At 50.0% G+C, this 21,290-nt stretch overlaps 1 protein-coding gene across 8 annotated transcripts in view; it reads left to right on the forward strand.

Moving 5' to 3' along the window:
- The window catches only part of PRRC2B (proline rich coiled-coil 2B), a 1,218,749-nt gene that overhangs the window by 140,960 nt on the left and 1,056,499 nt on the right, over window positions 1-21,290 (forward strand). For all 8 annotated transcript variants that reach the window (XM_069609284.1, XM_069609287.1, XM_069609286.1 and 5 more), the window contains exons 2-3: window positions 3,818-3,986; window positions 4,429-4,609. In XM_069609284.1, the coding sequence (XP_069465385.1) occupies window positions 3,872-3,986; window positions 4,429-4,609 (296 nt within the window). In that variant the 5' untranslated portion in view covers window positions 3,818-3,871. The remainder of the gene's footprint in view (window positions 1-3,817; window positions 3,987-4,428; window positions 4,610-21,290) is intronic.

Genomic DNA, 21,290 nt, shown 5'->3' on the forward strand with positions numbered 1-21,290 from the left:
GTGTTCTCTTTCAAAGAAAAGTTTACCTTTCACACCTAGAGCACACTCCTAGAGACATAGGGGCTACTTTGGCTTTCATTGCAAATGTGCCTTTAGATGCCATTTGCAAGGCAGCTAGGAGTTCCATTCACATCTTTGCACAACATTACTGCTTAGATGCACGTTGTAAAGGTGATTCACACGTGGGGTCAGGCGGTGTTGAGACATCTCTTTGCTGCTGTACCTTCAAACAACCCACCCCCTTTCCTGGTACGGCTAGCTAGTCTATGCACAGCATGTGATTCCAAGCAGATCCACAAGCCTCAGAAGGCATACCTTACTTGGCGTAATCGTATTTCTGCTGTTTGCATCTGCTTAGGTTCACATGCGCCCACTCTTCCTCCGCTCTTGAAGTTTAAGGTACATGGACATTTTACAACTTTCTTTTCTTCCCCGTACATTTCTTCTCACGCGTACACTTCATGCTCCCTCATGTCGGAAAGAAAAGAGGGGGGGCCTCGACGCGTGAAGGATCATTGGTACAATACATGTGTCACTATGGATAGTATTGGACACACCCAGTGAACGTTCCTTTTCGAACAGAGAAAACAAGATGCAATACTCTGCATCTGACACTAGATATCGGCCTATGCATAGCATGTGAAACTAAGCAGATGCAAGCATCAGAAATAAGATTATGGTAACTAATGCATGTCGTACATGTGCCCTGAAGTAATGTCCGGCATGGGACGCTAATCTGTGCCTGGTGGAGCCGTGCGGCGGAAAATATTTACGGGGACATGTGGCGCTGGAGATAAACTATCAAAGATGAAGAATCTGTGGGAGGAAACATCAGTCAGCTGTAAATCAGTGATGACAGTTGTAGACCCAAGGGGTGGGATAAAAACCCTGTAGTGGAATGTTAAACGTACCACTACAGGTTTAGGGACTCCCAGTGGAGTGAACCGAGAGGAGCCCGTTCAGACGGGTGTGGGCACCATACAGAGTGACGGAGATTGAGCAGTGCTTGGCGTTGCAGTGGTGAAGTTAAGGGAGACTGCCACATTGTAGGAAACCCATGAATAGATTTCAGTGAGTAGGAATTTGGTGCGAGACCAGTGTTGCAAAAAGGCATCCACTTGACGGAGGTGGGAAGTCGTGGCAGAAGATGTGGGATGTTCTAGAGTATGGCTATCAAAATTAATTCCTTTGAGGGAAAGCCAGAGTGCGGTCAAGTCAACTGAGGACAAGAAAATTAAAACCTAAGTAATTCAAGTTTTCATAGTGGCTAGTATGTATGGATTTTGTGTACTTGTAGTAGGTTTATTCTGGTAGTAGAGGTAATTATTGAAGCTTTAGCTGCGACCCTTATAGTTCCTACGCCCCTCGCCAATCCAGTGTTCAATCCATAGAAGGCACATGCAGCGAGCGGTGTGTGTTGGTTTTGGGATTCTAGGGCAGCTGCTTGCTGCTAAATCACCACTGATGTGCTGGTCACCAAAGGTTTTTCTTTAAAGTAACCCCAGTGAAAGCACCCATTTCCCCTGCCTTGCCATATTTGGTACAGCTATTGGAATCTTGACGAATCTGTGGGAGGGATGCATATATGAGAACAAGATGCTTGCCAAAGGTAATTTACTTTGATGCAATCATTTAATTACAGATTGCTCCTCCATCTTCCCCAACCTCCTTCAGCAGCCTTGTGATTCTAGAACTAACTTCAACATTTGTGTTGGACCAGGCCTCCGGAACATAGGTACACAGCTGTGGGTGGGCATACGCCCGCAGAACTGGTGTCCGTTGTACCAATATCACTTTTATAAAGCCAGGCTGGAGTCTCTCTACTATCCCTTCTGGCTATATAAAGATGCATAGATGTGCACTGCCTTGTAAGCTGTTCCATAAGATGAGCAGGCCTGGGTGTAGGAACACCTGTTAATAAGGTCAATGAGTGCTATCTAGTTGGTGGCTTTGCTAGTGGAATGCTTTTGAAACTCATTTTTGGCAGTGGCCAGTATTAAAGAATAACTGACCACCTTACTACAGACTGCTGCTCCAGTGAGGCCTGGAAGTGGACCCCAAACAAGCCCACAGGCAGTCGGATCAAGTAACATATCCCTGCACCTTGTTCTCCTCTTCATGTTGTGGAGTTTTAGATCACAGCCCTAGTTTCTGGCAGTTCCAGGCCTGATCTAAGTAAAGCCTGCAGCAATCCACTCAACAGCAAAAAAATAGGATGAATTGAAGTCTGACCTGTAAGGTTATGAAATGTCGCGAAAAGGAAATCCATTTTAAGAGGCCCACATTGACCGTTACTTGGGGTGGTGAAATGGGGCAAGAAGGTACAGAATGGAGTTGCAGTGTTTGGTGCAAAAACATTTTCCACTTAGCCCTCAACTAAAGCCAAGCAGAACTCACTAGCCTTGATCCCTTTTGTCTGTTCACGCCTAAACGTCACCCAGCCCATAGAGGGGTGAAAAAGGCCCAAAGGAGCAAACCCCTTCCTTCCGTGAAACCACCTTTTTACACTGCAAATGCTATTGTTGGGACCAATCGAAGGTAAAAGAAGTTGGTTTAAAAACCCTCCAGTACCCGTGGTTTCATAATGAAGTATGCCTGTGGCTGGTCTGAGCAAGAGGCCTGAAAGTAATCCATAGACTGTGTTGTGTATCGCTGATAACTCTATGCCTCTTTGGGATCTAGCAATGGCCAGCAGATTCTGTTCTACCTATTACTCTTTACCCTCCACCCTGCTGGAAGAAGGGACTGGGAAGGTAAAGCAGCTTATTTCTGGTAATGTCTTCAGTTTAATATGTGTGTTTGTTTATTCGCATTTGTTGAGCGCACAGCAGCCCGTAGGCATTGTGGCGCTGGTTACAGACATTTTTTCTTCGTTACAGTTACGTTGACATTTGCAATTTTCTTTTCAGGGCCGGCAGGGTGGGGAGCGGCGGGAGTAGTGGGTTAGGTGAAAAGAATGGTTTTGAGCTTTTTCCTGAAAGCAACAAGGGAGTTTTGAGCTCTGATGTCCAAAGGTAGAGTTCCACAGCTTGGCGGCTATGTATGGGAAGTGTTGTGGAATTCTGACATGCCAAACCTTAACTAATAAAATAGCGTAGCCATGCACAAGTGTTACATTTTCCCCAAAACGTTTGTAGCATTTTTACCCACAATACTTACCGGTTGCAGTTAGTAGAGTTTATTAAATTATTTAAAATGACTTCCACCTTTCTATAGGAGTCTTTGCTGCTATCGAGTCTGTTCTTTAATTGCTGTGCTGTAAACATTTAAAGCCCATGGCAAACCATTATGGGAGTGTGAAATATTAATGATCAGTAGCTTTTCCTTAGTTAATTGTTCAATAATTTGCTTTCCTAGCTTGCTGCATTTTTATGTACACTGTGTGGGTAGATTGTTACCATTCAATTTGGTGGCTTTAACTGGGAAAGATTGAGGCTGAATTTGGTCCATGGACCATGATGTCTTTGTAGAGGTCAAAAGATGGATCTGTGTGCTGCTGTGCCTTTTATACCAGCATTCCGCGATGCTGGCTCCTTGTGCCTGGGTTGACCAAGCTGTCACAAGGAGGGCAAGATCCAGTTTTTTGCTTTGGCCAAATTGTCATGTTCAACTTCACCTCTCGGTTTATCCGCTTGTACAGATGGAAAGCAATTTCCCCACTCACTCATTGTGCGAAGTGCTACTTCCAACTCATGTCTGCATCCTTTTCGCAGTTTTGTATGTACAGGCTTCTGCTTGGTCGCTGTTATTGCTGTTTTGCCTACTTATAATGCCTTCTGTGGAAATGAACTGTGCCTTTTTTTTTTCCCCCCTTTAGGCAGATCATAAGAGGTGCAAAGAAAACTTTCCTACTCGATGACATTTCATCGCAATGTCCGATCGTTTGGGGCAAATAACAAAGGGAAAGGATGGGAAAAGCAAGTATTCGTCTCTCAACCTGTTCGACAAGTATAGAGGGAAATCAATAGAAGCTATCCGAACCTCAGGTAAGCCTTACCTGTAAAAAATGTGATTGTCTGGCATTTGCATTGCCGATCCAGACAGTTAGCTCAAGGTGCACACCCTTGCTCATCTTTTCCTTAGATCTGTATGGCCTCTGGCTCGGTATCCCTATAGCTTGCCCCTGCGGCCTGCTTGTGTGTGTGTGTGTGTGTATTGCCCCAATTATCGAACGCTGCATGTCTGTATTCAGTATTGTTGATTGCATGCATGTTTTCACAATTGTTATTAATGGGGAAACGGTATTAACACTCACTCTAAACACATCAATTTATATGTATTAAATGCCAGGGGGGCTGCTGGGCACAATTGAACGTGGTAAGAATTCATATTTTGTTGTGCTTTTTTTAATCTATTCCCTAGTCTTCAGTTTAGGTGGTTTTATCCTAATTGTGGACAGTCACCAATTCCATGATCCTTTGTCTCTAGTTATTCCTAGACATGGCTTACAGAGTCTTGGGAAAGTTGCAGCTGCCCGGCGCATGCCACCACCTGCAAACCTGCCAAGCTTGAAGTCTGAGAACAAAGGAAACAACCCTAATATTATTCTCGTGCCCAAGGACGGTACAGGATGGGCAAACAAACAGGAGCAGCAGCCAGACCAAAAGAGGTAGGTGCAGCAATGTTCTGTGGCTTGCCAGCATGTATGGTATGTTGCTTGATATTTGTATAGTACCTCCTGCCATATGTTATGACTTGGTAGCACTATAGGTTGCATGGCCCTTCGGCAGACCGTAGTTTGAACATGTGCAATTGTCAGGAGTTGGACACCTGTGCTTCTATTGGCACAGGTAAGTGAGTGCTAGATCTTGTCTTATTGCCTGTGTTTATTGTTCGGAGTTGGCGCTCTAGTCAGCTGGCAGTGTTGAATTTGTGACCAGCTAACTGTTAAATCACCAGGAGATTGTGGGGGATGGAGACAGCAAAGCTTCCTCCGGTTACCTAATGTTGAAAAGCAGTGAGGGTCTTCCCACCCCCAAGGCGATGGCGAATGAGAAATAAATGCTAGAGAGCACATGCAGGGAGTTGGAGGGGGGGTCCATGCTTAGAAGGGTGCACAATCGAGGTAGTGCACACATTAGAAACCTTATAGTGAATTCAAATGCAAATGCCATTTTGGATGACGGCTGCCATTTTGGAACATCGGGCCAAGTGCGGAGAACAGCATTGTATGCCTTACAATTGGATCCCTTGCATGAGCGTGAACATCACCTCCACCCCGGCCAGGTCTCAGTCCATGAAATCCTTCATTGTTCCACAAGCTACAGGCCCTCGCTTCCTGGGAGGAATGCGCCTTGCAAGGTCACGAGAAGGGAGCAGCCTGCCTCTTGGCAGTACCATCCCACAGAACAGATTGCAAGGCCCTCCTGCCCCAACAATCCCTGCACGAGAAATACAGCTTTATAACACTTTCATCCTGAGATCTCTGCATGCCACAGGACCACCCAAGCCCAGACCACCGACCATAAAAGGTTTACGCACCCTCTGCTTGATCAATGAGATCAGAAGGCAAGGCTATTGTGCCTTCACCAAATTTGTGCAGGGTGGCGTCCAAATTATAGCCCAAAACAAATGTGGAGAACGTTGGGAGTTGCTGATCTGCATGGGAATGAGTGAAACGCATGAGTTTGTGACCTCAGCTCTGCCCCAAGCTCATCCTTGTATCTTCCAGGTGTAGTATTGCCATGTTAAAGTAACATTGTTTGTGTTAGTGGATAATTGATTGCTGGGCCAACTTCGCTGTGCATGACTAGCTTACCAACCCCCACGTGGACGAAGATGGGCCAATGGCCTGATATCCCATATGGAGCAGGCGTACATGTTTGGGGACCGTCCAATTGGGGTTGTAGAATTGTTACCTAGAATTTATTTATGCATATCTAAACCGCCCAAAGGCAACTAGGCGCTGTTTCTTTCTTAAAGAAATGGTTCCAAGGTGTTAGACACCTAACTTCAAGGTTGCAAGATTACTCTTTTACACAGAGCATATAAACGAGCAAATATAAAGTTATATACATTTATATGCAAATTATGTACATGATTCATGTAGCTATTGAACAGATGACTAAGCAGCTATTGCAGGAGGTCGGTCTTGAAGAGAAGTTTTTAGGCCTTTTCTGAAGGACCAGAAGGAAGTGTCATTTCTAAGATGAATGGGGAGGGCATTCCATAGTTTAGGGGCTATTGTAGGGAAGCTTGCTCCTCCTGCTTTCTGTCTTTTGTAGTTGGGTGTGATGAGGTGTTTGGTGTCCTGGGATCAGGTAGGTCTGTTGGTATTGGCTTTGCGGATGAGATTTTAAGGTAAGCAGGTGCCTTATTGGTAATGCATTTATGCAGCATTAGTGATGCTGTTTGTGCTTATAAGGTGCTGCATGTGCGGACGAATCTCAGAACGTTCCGCGGCAGTATAGTTCTTTGTTGGCGCTTTATCCTTTGGTGAGCCAATACATACTTTTATCCTTGCAAGAGTGTCTTGGGCCTTTTTCCCTACTGAGTTGTATTTGTTCTGGTGTAAGCATGCTGGGGTGTGCCTTCATTTGGTGACCTGATGTGATCCCAGTGACCCCCGCACTGACTGGCTTCACGGGTGCTTTTCCAGAGGTGCCGCACTCCCCCCCCCCCCCCCCCCCCCCGCCACCACATACCCCCCCCATCTGCAGCGACCAGTCCCTAAAATACACAATTCCCTGGGGATCGCAGGAGCCGTCTTTGCGGAAGGTCCTGCCTGCTCTTTGAAGCAGGGCGTGGGTCTAAGGAGAGTACAGGCTGGTATTGGGCCTCTGTGACGGAGGAGTTCGGGGGAACATGCATATGTGAGTAAACCCTTGTAATTCATAACGAACAGGGGAATGATATATGGGTAACAGTGTGATGTGAGTGAAAAACGAGGGTGTTGGTATGGTGTGGGGGTGATTTTCATTTTTTACATTTATTATTGGTATTTTAACAGAAAGGGAAAAACAGGAGTGTAGGGAGCCTTCCTGAGTGAGAGGAGATGGTGGTACCACATTTTTGTGTAACCGAGAAAAAAGGAAACTAGTTGAAGCCCTGCATAATTAGTGGGCTTGGATATCGTAGTGGTTTAGCTTGTTTTAGTGTATTATGATTTATTGAAGTAGGTGGAAGTCCAGGAAGGGGTGGGTGTGTGTGGTGAACCTTGAGTGAATGCAGTGAAATAGTGTGTGTGTGAGAGAAAGGGTGGGGAGGGGAATTCATGTGGGCTGACTGGGTAGAGGAGGTGGGAATTATTTTTTGACTGGCATTTGCAGGGTGTGTGCAACACCAGATTGGGGGGTATAGGGACACTTTAAAAACACAAATCACAGCAAGGGGAAGACTCCTTTATAGTATATGTACATGGACAACATTGAAAGGGATCAAAAACGGGGACGACGGACAAAAGGTGGGGATGCCCTGCTCATGGCCAGAGCAGGGCAGCCACAATAATTCTGGAACATAGGACTACATTTCTAGCTGCTAAGTATAAGGGCAAGCAGCTACAGAAACAAAAGGAGATCTTAGATTTTTGGAAGACACCAGTGAGAGGGGGAGAACAGTACATTAATGAGGAGACAAGCGAGCAGAAGTGGGTGGGACATGGACAACACATAGGAATATATCCATTGGCCACGCTCCCAGTGACAGGACACGCAAACCCAACATATGTAGCCACGCGGGCCACTGTCCCACCACCCCCAGATATACCCACTCTGTCAACTGCTCCCCCTTCGGAGTGTGCAGGATACAAGGAACACTAGAATCTGCGCGAGCAGAGCTAGCGCGATTGCGAGCGATGCATAGTGAGGCAAAAAATCGGTCTAGACGAGTGGAGAGCGGGGGACATTCTGTTTTAGATTGGACAGCACAGCAATAAAGGATGTGAATATAGAGAAGAAAGAACGGGCGAGCAGCCAGCGCAGGCTATGAAAACATGGTCTGACAAATGTGGGTGGGGCCCCAGGAGAAGAGGGGAGGAGTACCTTGGATGAGTTTGAGGAAGCCCAACAGGCGCCGGAAATATCCCACCGGGTAGAGAGTTTGTGGGACGAGAGGGTAAGAAGGTTCGTCCGGATGGCAGTAGCAAGGAAAAAGGGAAGTGCAACAAGAAAAAGTAGGGTTACAAATGCCGTTGATACACAAGGGCGCAGATGGAACAATTCGATCAAGGTGCACCCGCAGCTAACGGCGGGAGCGTAGAAGTGGATATACGCATTTGAAAAACAGACTGCGGCTGTGCCCCTTGCCGTGGGTGACATGAGGAGTATATTTTTGGCGATAGTGGGGGACGTGTGGATTAAAGCAGGTTACCCAGAGTGAGGTTAGACAACTATGTGCACAACGGTGCACCTTTCAATAACATCAGAGCAGTGTGTGGCGTGCTTTGGTGCACATACCCCGACACGCCAGTCAGTCGATCATGCAATATGTTATGGACAAAGACCCAGTGCAGTATATTTTAAGGTTCAGGAGCTGTGGAGAGCGGAGGTGGGGGACCATTGGGACCGATTGTTAGGGAGAATTCTCTGTTTAGGCTGAATTTCCCTACCTAGTGAGTCCCCCAGCAGCTTTGCTGGATTTCTGGGGTTTATTTTTTTCTCCTGCCAAGAGTGAGACTCTCTTACCCTCACTCTTGGGCATGTTGAAGTGTGTTTTCTTGGTTAAACCTTGTGTTGAATGGGCTATGGGGTCTTTTACTCCATAGGGCCTCATGTATTTTTTGGATGTGGGTTACACAGCACCCTCTGTGCCGTAACCCAGGGGTGTCCTAGGGACTCCCCAACATAGACTCCATACCCTGGGACTGACTACTGTCTCCCAGGACATGTAAAGTCACCAAAGACTTTACTAGTCTTAAATCCTGAACAGAACCAGTACAAACCATCATATTGTGGACGTACTGGCTGGGGCAATTCGATTGCCCCAGGGTCTGTTAGTCGAGGGGGCACGTCTCCGTCCCCCCTGATCGAGTTTTGGCTGGTGGCAGTGGAAACTACTTTTTATATTCGACCGCGAATATTTTCCTATGGGATTTCCCATTGTTTTAGGCTAACACATTTAATTATTTATTTACGGTAGCCTTAAACATACCGCCGGTTTATATATTTATTATTATAACTCCGGTTGGGATTTTTTGCCAAAACTTGATACTAAAATGGCGTTGGCGTTCGCCTCTGTAACTCTGACCCAAAGTGGAGCCCTTTGTCCCACTTTTGGCGGGCTTCTCCACAGAAGCCCTCCAAAGTGGTGCCACTCTGTCTGGGGTACTTAGGAGGGGTGGAGGGGGATTTAGGCACCCTGGACTGAGTTACCTAGGTAACTCAAGTCGCACTCCGGCTCACCACTTAGCATGGTTGAGTGACAGCTAGGCTGGGTGAATGGGGGTTTGCTGCATAAAAGCAGGGCTTTGGGGACTGGAACTTCAGAAGTCGCCACAGGACCTAAGAATCCAACGAGGGACGAGCTGAGCTGATCTGCTACGACGACACCGCCGGTGGAGCCCTGCTGAACCATCTCACCACTTTTCCCGACGACCGAGGAGAACTCCTAACGGAGTGGCTCCTTCCCTTGACTGGTGGGGACAACCAGTTTTCACCTTCTTTCCGTTCTTCGAGGTATCCCGTGGCCGCCTTGCCAGTGCCAAGCACCCCGGCAACCGGAACCCCACCACTTTTACCCCAACCGCGAAAGTCGGTACAACCCTTTAACCGGAGGACTCCGCGGCTGGTTTCTTCCCGGGCAGTGCAACGACCTTCTTCTTCTGCTCTTCAGCGAGATCTTCTTCTCCCCTGACCGACGTCGAGCCTTGCTGCCACTGCCTGGAACAACTGCCCCCGCTGGAGGATCCTTTCCGTTAAGGTACCGTGTTCCGCCTGGCTTCCCTTGCCACCGACTGTACGAGGTAGTTTTAGCCCTCGGATTTCGATCCTGGGATTGCCTGGGACACTTTGGCTAAACTCTCTGAGCCTCTCTAACTCTTTTCCGAACTCTGTAGCAAGACTCTGAATCCCTACCAACTGTGTGATCTTGGGCACGTTTTCGCTCTGTCTGCTCTAAGAGTGGGCCCTGCTTAGTGACTTTTGCTCACCTGTGACTTTGTGCTTCTTTGAGCTTACCAAAAGTGTTCTTGACCTTAGAGTGGTGTGTTTATCCTAATTCTGCTCTTTTTCCCTCCCTTCTTTAACCTACTAGAGTGTCATCTAACGTTAAGCGCTCACCTCTGTTTTAATTATGTGGTGTTAACCTAGAGTTGTCTAGATAGGAATAAGGATTGGGACTGCTTTCCATATAACTGTGTTTGGAGTGTTTTATTATATTTTGCTAGAGTGTTTTCAATTTGTGTGTTCTTAAAAATAAATAACTATATACTTTTGAAACCAAGCGCTGGTCAGTGTTTGCTTGTGCTATTGTGCCAGAGTACATATTGTGTATACTTTGCATACTGCCCAACTCTTCTTGAGGGAAGTCTAACTGCTCAGCCACAGCTACCAGGTAAATCTGGGTGGTACAGACTGCTACCAAGTGGGTTTACTGCTATACCTGTAGTCTTAAATCTTTTGCAGTGTTCCTCAAGGGAACTGCACAGGTTTCTGCCTAACACCGATCAGTTCCTCTTTTCTATTTTGCCATCAAAAGGGGTTTACAGAAGGCACTCGATAAGATTGTGGGCATTTAAGCAATGGGGTGGTTGGAAATTCAGAGTATAATTGGACACCACTGCAAGCGAACGAATAAAAGAACTTGAACGGGAGACAGCACAATAATTGCAGGCAAAAGAGGCGCAAATGGTACAGAGGAAGTCAGCTAAAATAGCTGTAGAAGGGGCAACGTCCACACCCGCAGAAGCAACGGGGAGCACAAAGGGAGCCACGGATGTCAGAATAGCAACGTTTTGGACAGGAGGAGGACAAGGGCAGTGCAGAGGTGTACAGCAGTACACCACCCAGGAATGGCAACCAGGAGGTCAGCAGTGTGGGAGGGGCGGATTCAGGGCAGATAGAGGGGGCTTTGGAAGCATGGGACCAAGAGGGGCAGCTATGGGGCCCTTGCAGTGTTGGAACTGCGAGAAGTGGGGCCATTTTTCAAGGGAGTGTAGAAGCAGGCCAGGAATTGCATATGAACCATACAATAATTATCACCCACCATCCCAAAATATGCCACAGATGCACACACCAAGAAATTAAGTTACTCACCGTAGTGACTAACGTACTCTTAGTCCATTGTCCCCTTTCCTCCATACTGTATGGGCATCCCTCTCAAGGGGACGGAACCTTATTCACTAGAAAAATCTTCTTCCCCTTTAAATTTAGAGGCGCGCGGCCCTGGGAGCATGCACTCGCTTGACTCCGCCCACCAGCGCCACTCCTCAGTCCCCATTGACTCGTTGACAACATTCAGAATTGCCTAATGACACCAGTATAATTAGGGGGGAGGATGGTGGGACGTATGAAGGAACTATGGTGAGCAACTCTTAATTACTCTTAGGTCCCGTCCTATTTCCTCCATACTGTAGGCGCGATTACCCCTGAATGTAGCCCCCGGGTGGAGAGGGGACCGTCCTTAAGAAAACTGGTTTCTTCGAACCACCTGCCCAAAAGCTGCATCTGACCTAGAGGCGGCGTCCAAACAGTAGTGCTTACAGAAAGCCGAAGGTGTGGCCCAGGTAGCCACCCTGCTGATGACCTGCCACGGCACATGCCATTGGAATGCGATGGCCGTGGCCTTGGCTCTGACCGCGGCCTTGGTTCTGACCGCATGGGCATGCAAGTTTGGAACCTGCTTGTGCTGTCCCTCTTAAGCCTCCTTGATGGCCGTGACCTCCACCTTGCTATGGAGTCCTTAGAAACCTGATAACTGGGCCCTGACCCACCGAAAGTGACAAACGGGGCGTCCTGGTAGTATTTTAGAGCTCGTCTTAGGTAGTACATCCAGACAGTGCAAAACCCTCTGAGGCTCATGCTTGGGGTCAGTGAAGAACGTGGATAGGAGGACCTTGTGGAAAGTGGTGTAGGGCTAAGTTGCCACCGGAGCCTGGCTCTCGCTGACTCTGCAAGCAGAGGTGATGTGACAAGCCTGATGTCCACGGACCCCATTGGCTCGAAAGGTTTGTACACCAAGGCGCCCAACACAACCTTGAGGTCCCTCGCAGGGTGGAGTTTCTTTATAGGTGGGTAGTGTCTGTGGAGGCCCGCCAGATGTCACTTGACAACCGGGTTGGAAGAGGAGGCCCTCCTCTGAATTCCTGTAAGCCCCTATGGCTGCCCGATAAGTGCAGCATGTGTCCACCTGTACGCCGAGTGGGCGAGGTGTGCTGAGGAGAGCACGTACGTCGTCCAAGGTGCACCCAAGAGGGTTGATCCCCTTAGTCTGGCCAATGACAGAATGTAGACCATTTACTCCTATATTGGCTCCTAGTAGCCTTGCTTCTAGCTCCCTGGATGATCACTAGGTTAGCTTGAGAGGGGTTCAAGTGTTTCAACATGACCTGCTCCGGAACAGCGCTGCGAGGGCTAGTTTGTGAGGAGCAAGGTGGAATACCCTGCCCCCCTGCTGGGCCAGGAGAGGAGCCAGGCCCAGCAGGGAGTGAATGGGTGGCCTGTCCGATAGGCAGAGTAGCTCGGAGAACCACAGTCTCAGCGGCCGCCATGGAGCTATCAAACTGATGTGACAAGATTCCTTTATCTTGCAGATCACCCTGTGGACCAGGGGATTGGGCGGGAAGTAGTATGCTGTTCCACTGTATCTGGAATGTGTCGCCCAGGGAGCCTTGCCCCTGCCAGGAGGCGAACTGCTGGCATTTCCTGTTGTCCTGCGAGGCAAACAGATCCAATTGGGGATGTCCCCACCTGAGGAAGGTCTACTTCAGTACCAGGTCAATCAATTGTCACTCGTAATTGTCTGCCCCCAGTTTGCTGAGCCTGTCCGCCTTCAGGTTGGACTCCCCCGGGAGGTGGACTGCAGTGGGGTAGATGATGTTCTCCAGTGCCCACTCCCACATGCAGACTGCTAGATTGCACAGTGGAGGGGTTCTGGTACCCCTTTGCTTGTTGACATAGTACATGCTGGTGGAGTTGTCTGTCTGAATAAGATTTGCCTTGCCCTCGATGAGAGGGAGAAAGGCCTTGAGAGCCAGCCATATGGTCTTCAATTCCAGCCAATTGATGTGGGACTCTGCTCATACCGAGTCCAGACTCCATGCACGCTGTGGCTGTCCAGAGTGGCTTGCCAGCCCTCTAGGGAGGAGTCCATAGTAACGCAGGTTGAAGTCTGTGAACCACCATATGAGGTCCGGATGGAGAAAGGGAGGAATGGTGACTGGCTCCGCTTGGGAGCCCTTCTCCTGATTCCATGAGGCTGTGAAGTGCAACTGTAATCACCTCATCTTGAGCCTTGTGAGCGGTACGGCCAACAGGACCGCTGTCATTCTAACCAACAGATGTTGGTACCATCAAGCTGAGGTCACTGCCCTGGAGAGGAAGTGAGGTGGCTTTCTTGATGGCCGCTATCTTGTCCTCCGAGGGACAGACTCTCAGAGCTTGTGTCCCAGATGAGGCCCAGGAAGGTCAGGGTCTGCGTGGGCTGCAGCTGAGACTTCTTGAGATTGATAGTGCGCCCCAGATCATGCAGTTAATTCATCAGTGTGTGGAGGAGCTACGGTGAACCGCTTCCGGAGATGAAGGCAGGATGAGCCAGTTTTCCAGGTCTGGGTAGACTTGGTGGCCCTGGGCCCTAAGGAGGGCTGCCACTGCATTCATCAACCTGATAAACCCCTTAGGGGCTGAGGTAAGGCCAAAGGGGGTAGTACCTTGTATTGGAAATGGCAGCCCATGATCCTGAACCACAGTAAGGAACGATGCAGCTGCCAAATCGGGACGTATAGGTACACGTCCTTCAAATCCAGGGAGTACATCCAGTCTCCCCTGTCCAGTGTTTCTGCAAGAAGTGCTGGTGTAACCATCTTGAATTTTTGCAGAGGAAGGGGGAGGTTGAACGTGGAAAGGTCCAACACAACTGTCGGGCCTGCCTGGTTCTTCCGTATGGTGAAAATCCTGGAATAAAAGCCCAAGCCTCGCTAAGAGGTTGGGACTTCTTCCACAGCCCGGCTCTCGACGAGTGACCGGATCTCCGCCAACAGAGTTGCTGTCCCAATCTGTAGGAGAGGAGAGGACCGCTAGGTGGTACCCCGTGGAGACTACGGAGAGGATCCAGGGGCCCAAAAATTCTGGCGCCAATATGGCACGTGAAAGGCAAGCCTGCTCCTCCCCGGAGACATGTGGACCTGAATGGGCGTGTCATGCCTTTTTCCCCTCTGACGCTCTTGCGGGGGAGGGGGTTTGGAAAAAGCCCTGCCCCTGAAACCCTGCCCCTTTTCTTGTTTCCTCTGGTGTTAACTAAGAGAATGGTCAGGTTGCCTGGACCTTCGTTCTTGAAAGCCCTGGAACCCGCCAAAGGCCCGCCCCTTGTCGGAGCGTTGCTGTGACTGGGTTGTCTTGGGCGCGGCCTTCGTAAGAATAGATAGACTTTGCCGTTTGCGAGCTGTTCTTCTTTTTATCTAATACTTCATCCGTGGTAGAGTGAACAAGGTCACTACCTTCGAATGGAAGTTCCAGTATGCGTTCCTGGCTGTCTGGGTTCAATTTAGTAGCCCAGAGCCAGGCAGTCCTTATGTCTGTGGCGATGCAGATGGCCCAGCCATAGGTATCGATGTGGGCCAGGGTGGACTCCATGATGTCCTGCGCTACCAGCCTGGTTTCTCCTAGGCCCGCCTTGAAGCGCACTTGGCTCTCCGCCGGAAGTTCTGGGAGGAAGTCTGCAATATCCCACCAGAGCCTTTGGTTAACGGACCCCCCCCCCCCCCGTATGCATCCAAGATATTCTTCTCCTTGCCTAGCAGCATTGAGGACGAGGTGGCCGAGGATGTCTGAGGCTTAGACTAGAGTGACGATGCAGCGATCACAGACAAATGCGGTTGAGGAGGTGCTGAAAGCAAGTGTATTCCCCTCCATCTGCCTATACTTGGCATTGAGGTGCCGATTGACCGGTTGGGCTGAGTGCCGCTTGAGCCACCCCTTCTTGGCCAGGGCAACTAAGTCTTTCTGCATCAGGATCCCGTTCTGGTAAGGGATCTTAGGGTGAGGACTTCTGCTAAAACCCCCTCCTCCGGCTGATGAAGGCCCAAATATTCTGCCAAACCTGCAAGGCGTTCGTGGAAGGCCCTGGCTGAGGATGGCGTGTCGGGCTCCTCCTCGGTGTCCACCAGAGTGCTGGGCGGGTCTGGAACTGGTGGAGGGGTGCTAGGCGCTGTGGGCTGCGATGTGGCTGCTGAGGAGCCGCCTGTAATGTGGGCGGAAGGGGAGCCCGAATCTGAGGCGCTGGCTGGGGCAGCAGTGGCTGCGCTGGCGCCTGTGGCACTAGAGCCATAGGAGGAATGACTATGGGTGCCGGTGGTGTAACCTGGGGAGCATGTCCCTGATGGCATACCTGAGAATGGCCCCCATCTGGGGAGTTCTCATCAGCCCTAGGAACCTTTAGAAGAACATGTCTTCGGAGGCTGTAGAGGTGGCAGGTGATATTGACTGAGTGACTAAGGGCAACTGGGGCCGGGATACACTCTGCCTTGGGTGCAGGGGAAACCTGCCCTGTGCTGTTGATGGATAAACTGTAGGCCCTGCACCTGGGTGGCACCAGTCCCACCTTGTGACTCTTTCCTCCACCTGCTCCGTAAGGTGGGATATCGGACAAGCGGCCATCTTGTCTGGTTCTGAGGCCATTTTGTAGAGTAGAGCTGCGTGCCATGTGCCGAAGTCGTGGTGCCTGGCTCGCTAGAACCAGCCCCGTCCAAGACGCTTGGTGTTGGAACAAAAGGCCTATCCCTTACCTCAGGCTGTGACCTGGAAGGCGTATTGCCTTCGGCAGAGCTGCCGGTAGTGCTGCGTGAAGGCACCCCCTTTGACATGTCAGTACTAGGGTGTTGCCCCTTGGGAGTAACGCTGGTAAAAGAACCTTGCGGTCCCTCAGTACTGACCCCGGAAGGATCATGAGCGCTCAAGTGGCACAGCGAGTAGAGCGCTCGCTTTGACATCTGTGCAGAGCCTGGTAACTCAGGTTCGAATCCCGGCGGGGCCAAACTCAGCCTTTCATCCTTCCGAGGTCGATAAAATGAGCACCACACACCGTGGGTAATAAGCAGCGCTCAGATACCTGAGGGTTTGTAGCGCTATATAAATGCCAAATTATTATGAGACACCTCGGCCGTGAGGCTGGTAGTTGGACTAGCCTCGGAACGTGTGCTGATGCTGGAACCCAAAATGTTCCTCCGGGTCGGGTGCTTCCTTGGGAAGGAGTCTCCTTTACGATGTTTGACAAAGTCATTAAGGTCCTCCGGAGTTGACTTCCACCTAGCTAGCCTGTTCTTCAGTGCCCGTGGAGTCAGTGCGTTGCATGCGGAACAAACTTCCCAGCTGTGGTCGGGGCCAAGGCAGCGGAGGCAGAGAGCATGGGGGTCGGATGTAGGGAAGAGTCCCTCGCAGGCTTGACATCTGCTGAAGCCTGCTCAAGTCATCATGCGCCGGGGAGGAGCGTGCCATCTGAGGACCAAGTACCTAATTGAAAAGAAAGACGGATAGAAGAATATCTGGGGAAGAGCGTGTGGTATTGAGTTTGTACGATCAAGGGCCGACCGTACAAAAAGATCGAAAAATGCTACCACCAAAGGTTCGAACACCAAAAGTTCAAACCTTTGGTTGTAGCTTTGTAGGTAAGTATAAAAAGACTGCGGGGGTGTCCCCCGCAACACCCCGCTCACTATACTGTGTGGTAGAGTGAGCGGGGTGTTGCGGGGGACATCCCCAGAGCACACCCAAAACCCCCCCCAAAAAAGTAGGGGTTATGAGCGTGTGTTCGCATGGGAAATGTACAACCCTTTTGTGGTTCGTACATTTCACATGCCAACATTTCGGCCGCGGCAAAATCAGCCGCGGTCGGATCATGCAGATCAGTGGTATCCAGGAGCACTGGTGAATTCGGCCCGTTCCCGTCGACGTGGAAAATAGGACTGGGGGGAGTGGTGCAGGTGGATGGAGTCAGGCGAGCGCCTGCTCCCAGTGCCACGGCCCCCGCGCACCTTTTAAATTAAGTGAAGATTTTTCGGGTGAAAAAGATTCAGTCTCCCATCCCTCGAGGGACACCCATACAGTATGGAGGAAAGGGGACAGGACGTAAGAGTAGGACCTCCATACCGTATGAAATACACAAAGCATACACACAGCTCCCACCCATGCCCCCAGTGGCACAAGCACCGCCACAGCATAACCAAAATCAGCAGTACCCACAGCAAACAATGCTCCAGCACGAAATCCACACCATGCACCCACCCAATGAAGTGCCGAGCGGCAACATAGTGCCCCACCAGTGTGCGACCGTGATTGGGCAAACAGCCCTTTCATGTTCCCACGGGACGAACACCTACCCGCTTGTGTTTCTGGTGCTATCCATGACAGTCTGCCCTGAGGAGGAACCCTTGGTGGGCGCAGAGATGGTAAACAAATCATTTTTATGGTCGACACGGGTGCCACAAAATCGTGCATCAGTGGAGGGGGCTTCCCACTATCTGGCAGGGCTTTTCTGGGGCTGGCTCCATGGTTCCATACACCAAGGAAGTTGATGTAAAGATGGGGAGAAGTTGGTTAGGGCCCCCCTCCTCTACTCCAAAAGCTTCCCAGTGAACTTGTTGGGTAGGAATATTCTCAGCAAATTGAACCTGACAATCTCCTTTGCAGACAGTGGCATAGTGTGCGCAATGCCAAGAATGTGCGCCGTAAGAGTAATGCTGATAATCCATGCAATGGGAGGGAAGGTGGTGGTTCGTGGGATTTCTGTAAATCCGGACATGTTTGTATATGGAATATTGGTGCTTGTGGAGGCGGTTCCTCAGATTGGCAAAGGGTGTTGGCGTGTGCCCACAGACTTAATCTTTCGCCCTGTTTTGTCCTGTGTTTTGGCGCCAGGTACCATACTATCCTTGGACTTGCACGGTTTAGTGATTTCTACTAAAATATTGTAATTGGAACTGACCAAGATGGGTGCTAGTGGTGCACAGTACTTTTATCAACCCCACGATTCCCCTAAGAGAAGTGACTGACGCAGGTTTATTCGAAGACAGGCCTGTTGGAGAAATAGTCCTGGCAATTTGCATTTCCTGTGAAATGGTGCAATATGGGAAAGTTCAGTGTCCCCTAATGGCCCTTGCAGCCCCACCCCAGTTTGTCCAGGAGGATTTGGAGCTGTTGCCCGAGAGACTGTGGACCACTCATCACCATGATGTAGGGCTCCTGCACGGTGTGACACCAGTGCGAATAACACTAAAACTAGAAGTACTACCCTGAGTGAGACAGTACCCGCTTTCCAGAGGGGATTAAGGACTCCAGAAGTGCCCTGCTCAATCATGGCATAATAGTACCTTCGAAGGGATTGTGTCCTCCGAAGTAGTCCTTATCTTTGATAATACGTTTCCAGCTTGCTGGCCTCGGAAATTTTTTCTGTAGAGGGCGCTGCGCGTCGACGTCCCTCGACGGCCAACGTATCGGCGCCGACTTCACCATGCCCATAAATAGCCACACGCTGCGTCCGTTGCTCAGTTCCTTTTTTCCGCGCTTTGTGGGGCCTCGGAACGTCGTTGCTCAGTTCAGTCAGGTTAACTATCTATTTCTACTCTAATATTGCTTATCGTTCTCGATTCGTTCATCAGAATCGACGCCGCCGCGATCCGGCTTCAAGAAATGTCGAGACTGTGGTTAAAAAAAAATGTCAACTGGTGCACACAGGGTCCGATTATGGTGCTTGGGATCCGAGCACCATTGTTCGGAGTGTGAGGACTGCATGTCCATGACGGCGAAAGCCTTGAAGGAGCGCAAGGGGAAGCTCGAGAGAGGTAAGTCAGCCAAAACCTCCTCGAATGTTTCGTCGGCTGAGTCGAGGCATTCGTCTCCTCGCCGTCAAACATTCCCATTCTAGATCTTGAAGCAGCTCCCACCATTCGTCGAGATCAAGACACACAAAGAAGAGACGTCGAAGGTCCCATTCCTCGTCTTCTGTGTCCCCAAAAAGAGTCTCCTGTCCCACCAAACACAGTTCTCAAGCTGAGTGGGAGGAATTCAGAAAGAAAATGTTAAGCGTCTTCGAGAACGCGGCCTCGACCCCCTCGAAGACTGCTGAGGGTGATACCCTGGGTGAAAAACCCAAAAAATCAAAACGCCGCGAGTCGCAGCACCCAGCGAAACATTCCACCTGAGAGCGCCATGAGCCATCGGGTAAGAAGGCACCCTCTTCGAGGATTCCTTCGCTGTCGTTGAGGATTCCTTCGCACGGATCGGCGCCATCGACGCTGTTGTCGAAGGGTTCCTTGACGCGTTGATCTACTCGACGCCGATGAAAGAGAGGACCAAGGCCACCCCACAGCCAACGGGGATTTCAAGGGCCTCCGGCACGACGCTGAGACCGTCGTCGATGCCCTCGAGTAGGATCCCGATCCTCTCGAGTTCTTCGAGACCCCTTACAGTTTTATCGACGCCGTTTTCGGCGCCTTCGAAGCCTGTTAAATCGACGACATCGACGTTTTCTCGTCCAATAACGACGAGTTTGGCTCCTTTTGCCTTAGAAATGGGTTTTACTCCATTTCAGAGGTCAGAATACCCTGGACTTTCTTCAATTTATGAAGAAGGGGAAGATTCTGACCAGGAAACATTTGGATTACAGAGGACCACACTGCCTACTGCAGAGGATTTCACCTCTGAGGAAAGAAGGCTGAAGGAACTACAGGAGACACTACATGAGGCAAGTGGGCTGAACACTTCCCCAGAAGTGGAATTTGTAAAGCAGACACAGGGGAACATGCCGAAACACCATATAGAACCCTGATGGCAAGAATAATTGAGTTTATGGGTTGGTCTGCGCCTTCACCTGTTTTCCAACGGTATGACCTAACAGATATATTGGACAAAGGCCCACAGGAGGACCCGGTGGTCCCCCTCCATGCAGCCTTACAAAGAAAAATTGCATCTAATTGGGAAACTCCCGAAGTTATCCCTGCAGTCAACAAAAGATTGTCAACCAAGTATAGGGTAGCGGCTGACCCTGAATACCTGTCAAAACACCCGACCCCAGAGAGCCCGGTGGTTCAAGCGGCAAATTCATCCAGCAGTAGGACCGCTTACCCTACTGTCCCACAGGATAGAGATGACAAGAGGTACGACTCTATGGCAAAGAAAGTCTTCTCTGCCTGTAGTATGGCGTTGAAGTCCATCAACGCCACCTGTACGCTCGCCAGGTTCAGTCACACACTATGGGAGTCTGCTTCATCAGCGGCTGACTGCATACCCGAAGGAGAGGAAAAGGAAGCTTTCCTTAACATTATTAAAGATGGCAAAGATGCCATGTGCGAATCACGTCAAACTGGCATCGATTCCGCTGACAGTATCAGCAGGGCCATGGCGGCAAGTACAACAATCCGCAGGCATGCGTGGTTGCGAAAGTCGGGCTTTACCACTGATGTACAGGCCAGACTTTTGAATATGCCCTTTGACGGCTCTTCATTATTTGGGAAAAAGGCTGATGACAGTCTGGGAAAGTTGCAGATTTCTAAAGCAGCAGCAAAATCCTTAGGAACTGCTATCCGCCAAACTCCTTTTCGCCCCTCAGGAACCTCTGGGAGAGGAAAGTCCTTTCGCTATTATTCCGCATTCGGGAAAGGCAGAGGACAGCCGGCTCAAAGAGGCCAAAGGAGATCCACCCGAGGTGGACGGGTCAAAAGTACCAAGACCGCAGCAGGTGCCTCTTTACCCTCGGCATCTGCCGCCCCCAAACCACTCTGAGGCCTTCCCACACAATACACCTGTAGGGGGCAGGTTAACTCACCATCTGACAGAATGGCAGGCTATAACGTCAGATGCTTGGGCATTGGAGACAGTTGCCCAGGGTTACTGCCTACCCTTTCTACACATTCCTCAGTCATCCACCGGGGAACAGCTCTCTAAAAGTTCCAGATCCGCTCCTCTTGCAGGAAATTATAGACCTGCTAGAGAAAGGGGCCATAGAGCCGGTACCTGTAGCGGACAGGAACAAGGGCTGGTACTCCACCCTCCTCCTCCCCCTACTTTCTCATACCAAAGAAAGACGGAGGACTGAGACCCATCCTGGACTTATGAGAATTGAACAAGTTCCTCAGGAAGGACAAGTTCAAGATGGTAACTCTCTCTCAGATCCTTCAGGCCCTCCAGCTCCAGGACTGGCTGGTATCT

The sequence above is a fragment of the Ambystoma mexicanum genome, chromosome 8 (assembly GCF_040938575.1).
Source record: "Ambystoma mexicanum isolate Mex_15411 chromosome 8, UKY_AmexF1_1, whole genome shotgun sequence".
NCBI classification, from domain to species: Eukaryota; Metazoa; Chordata; class Amphibia; order Caudata; family Ambystomatidae; genus Ambystoma; species Ambystoma mexicanum.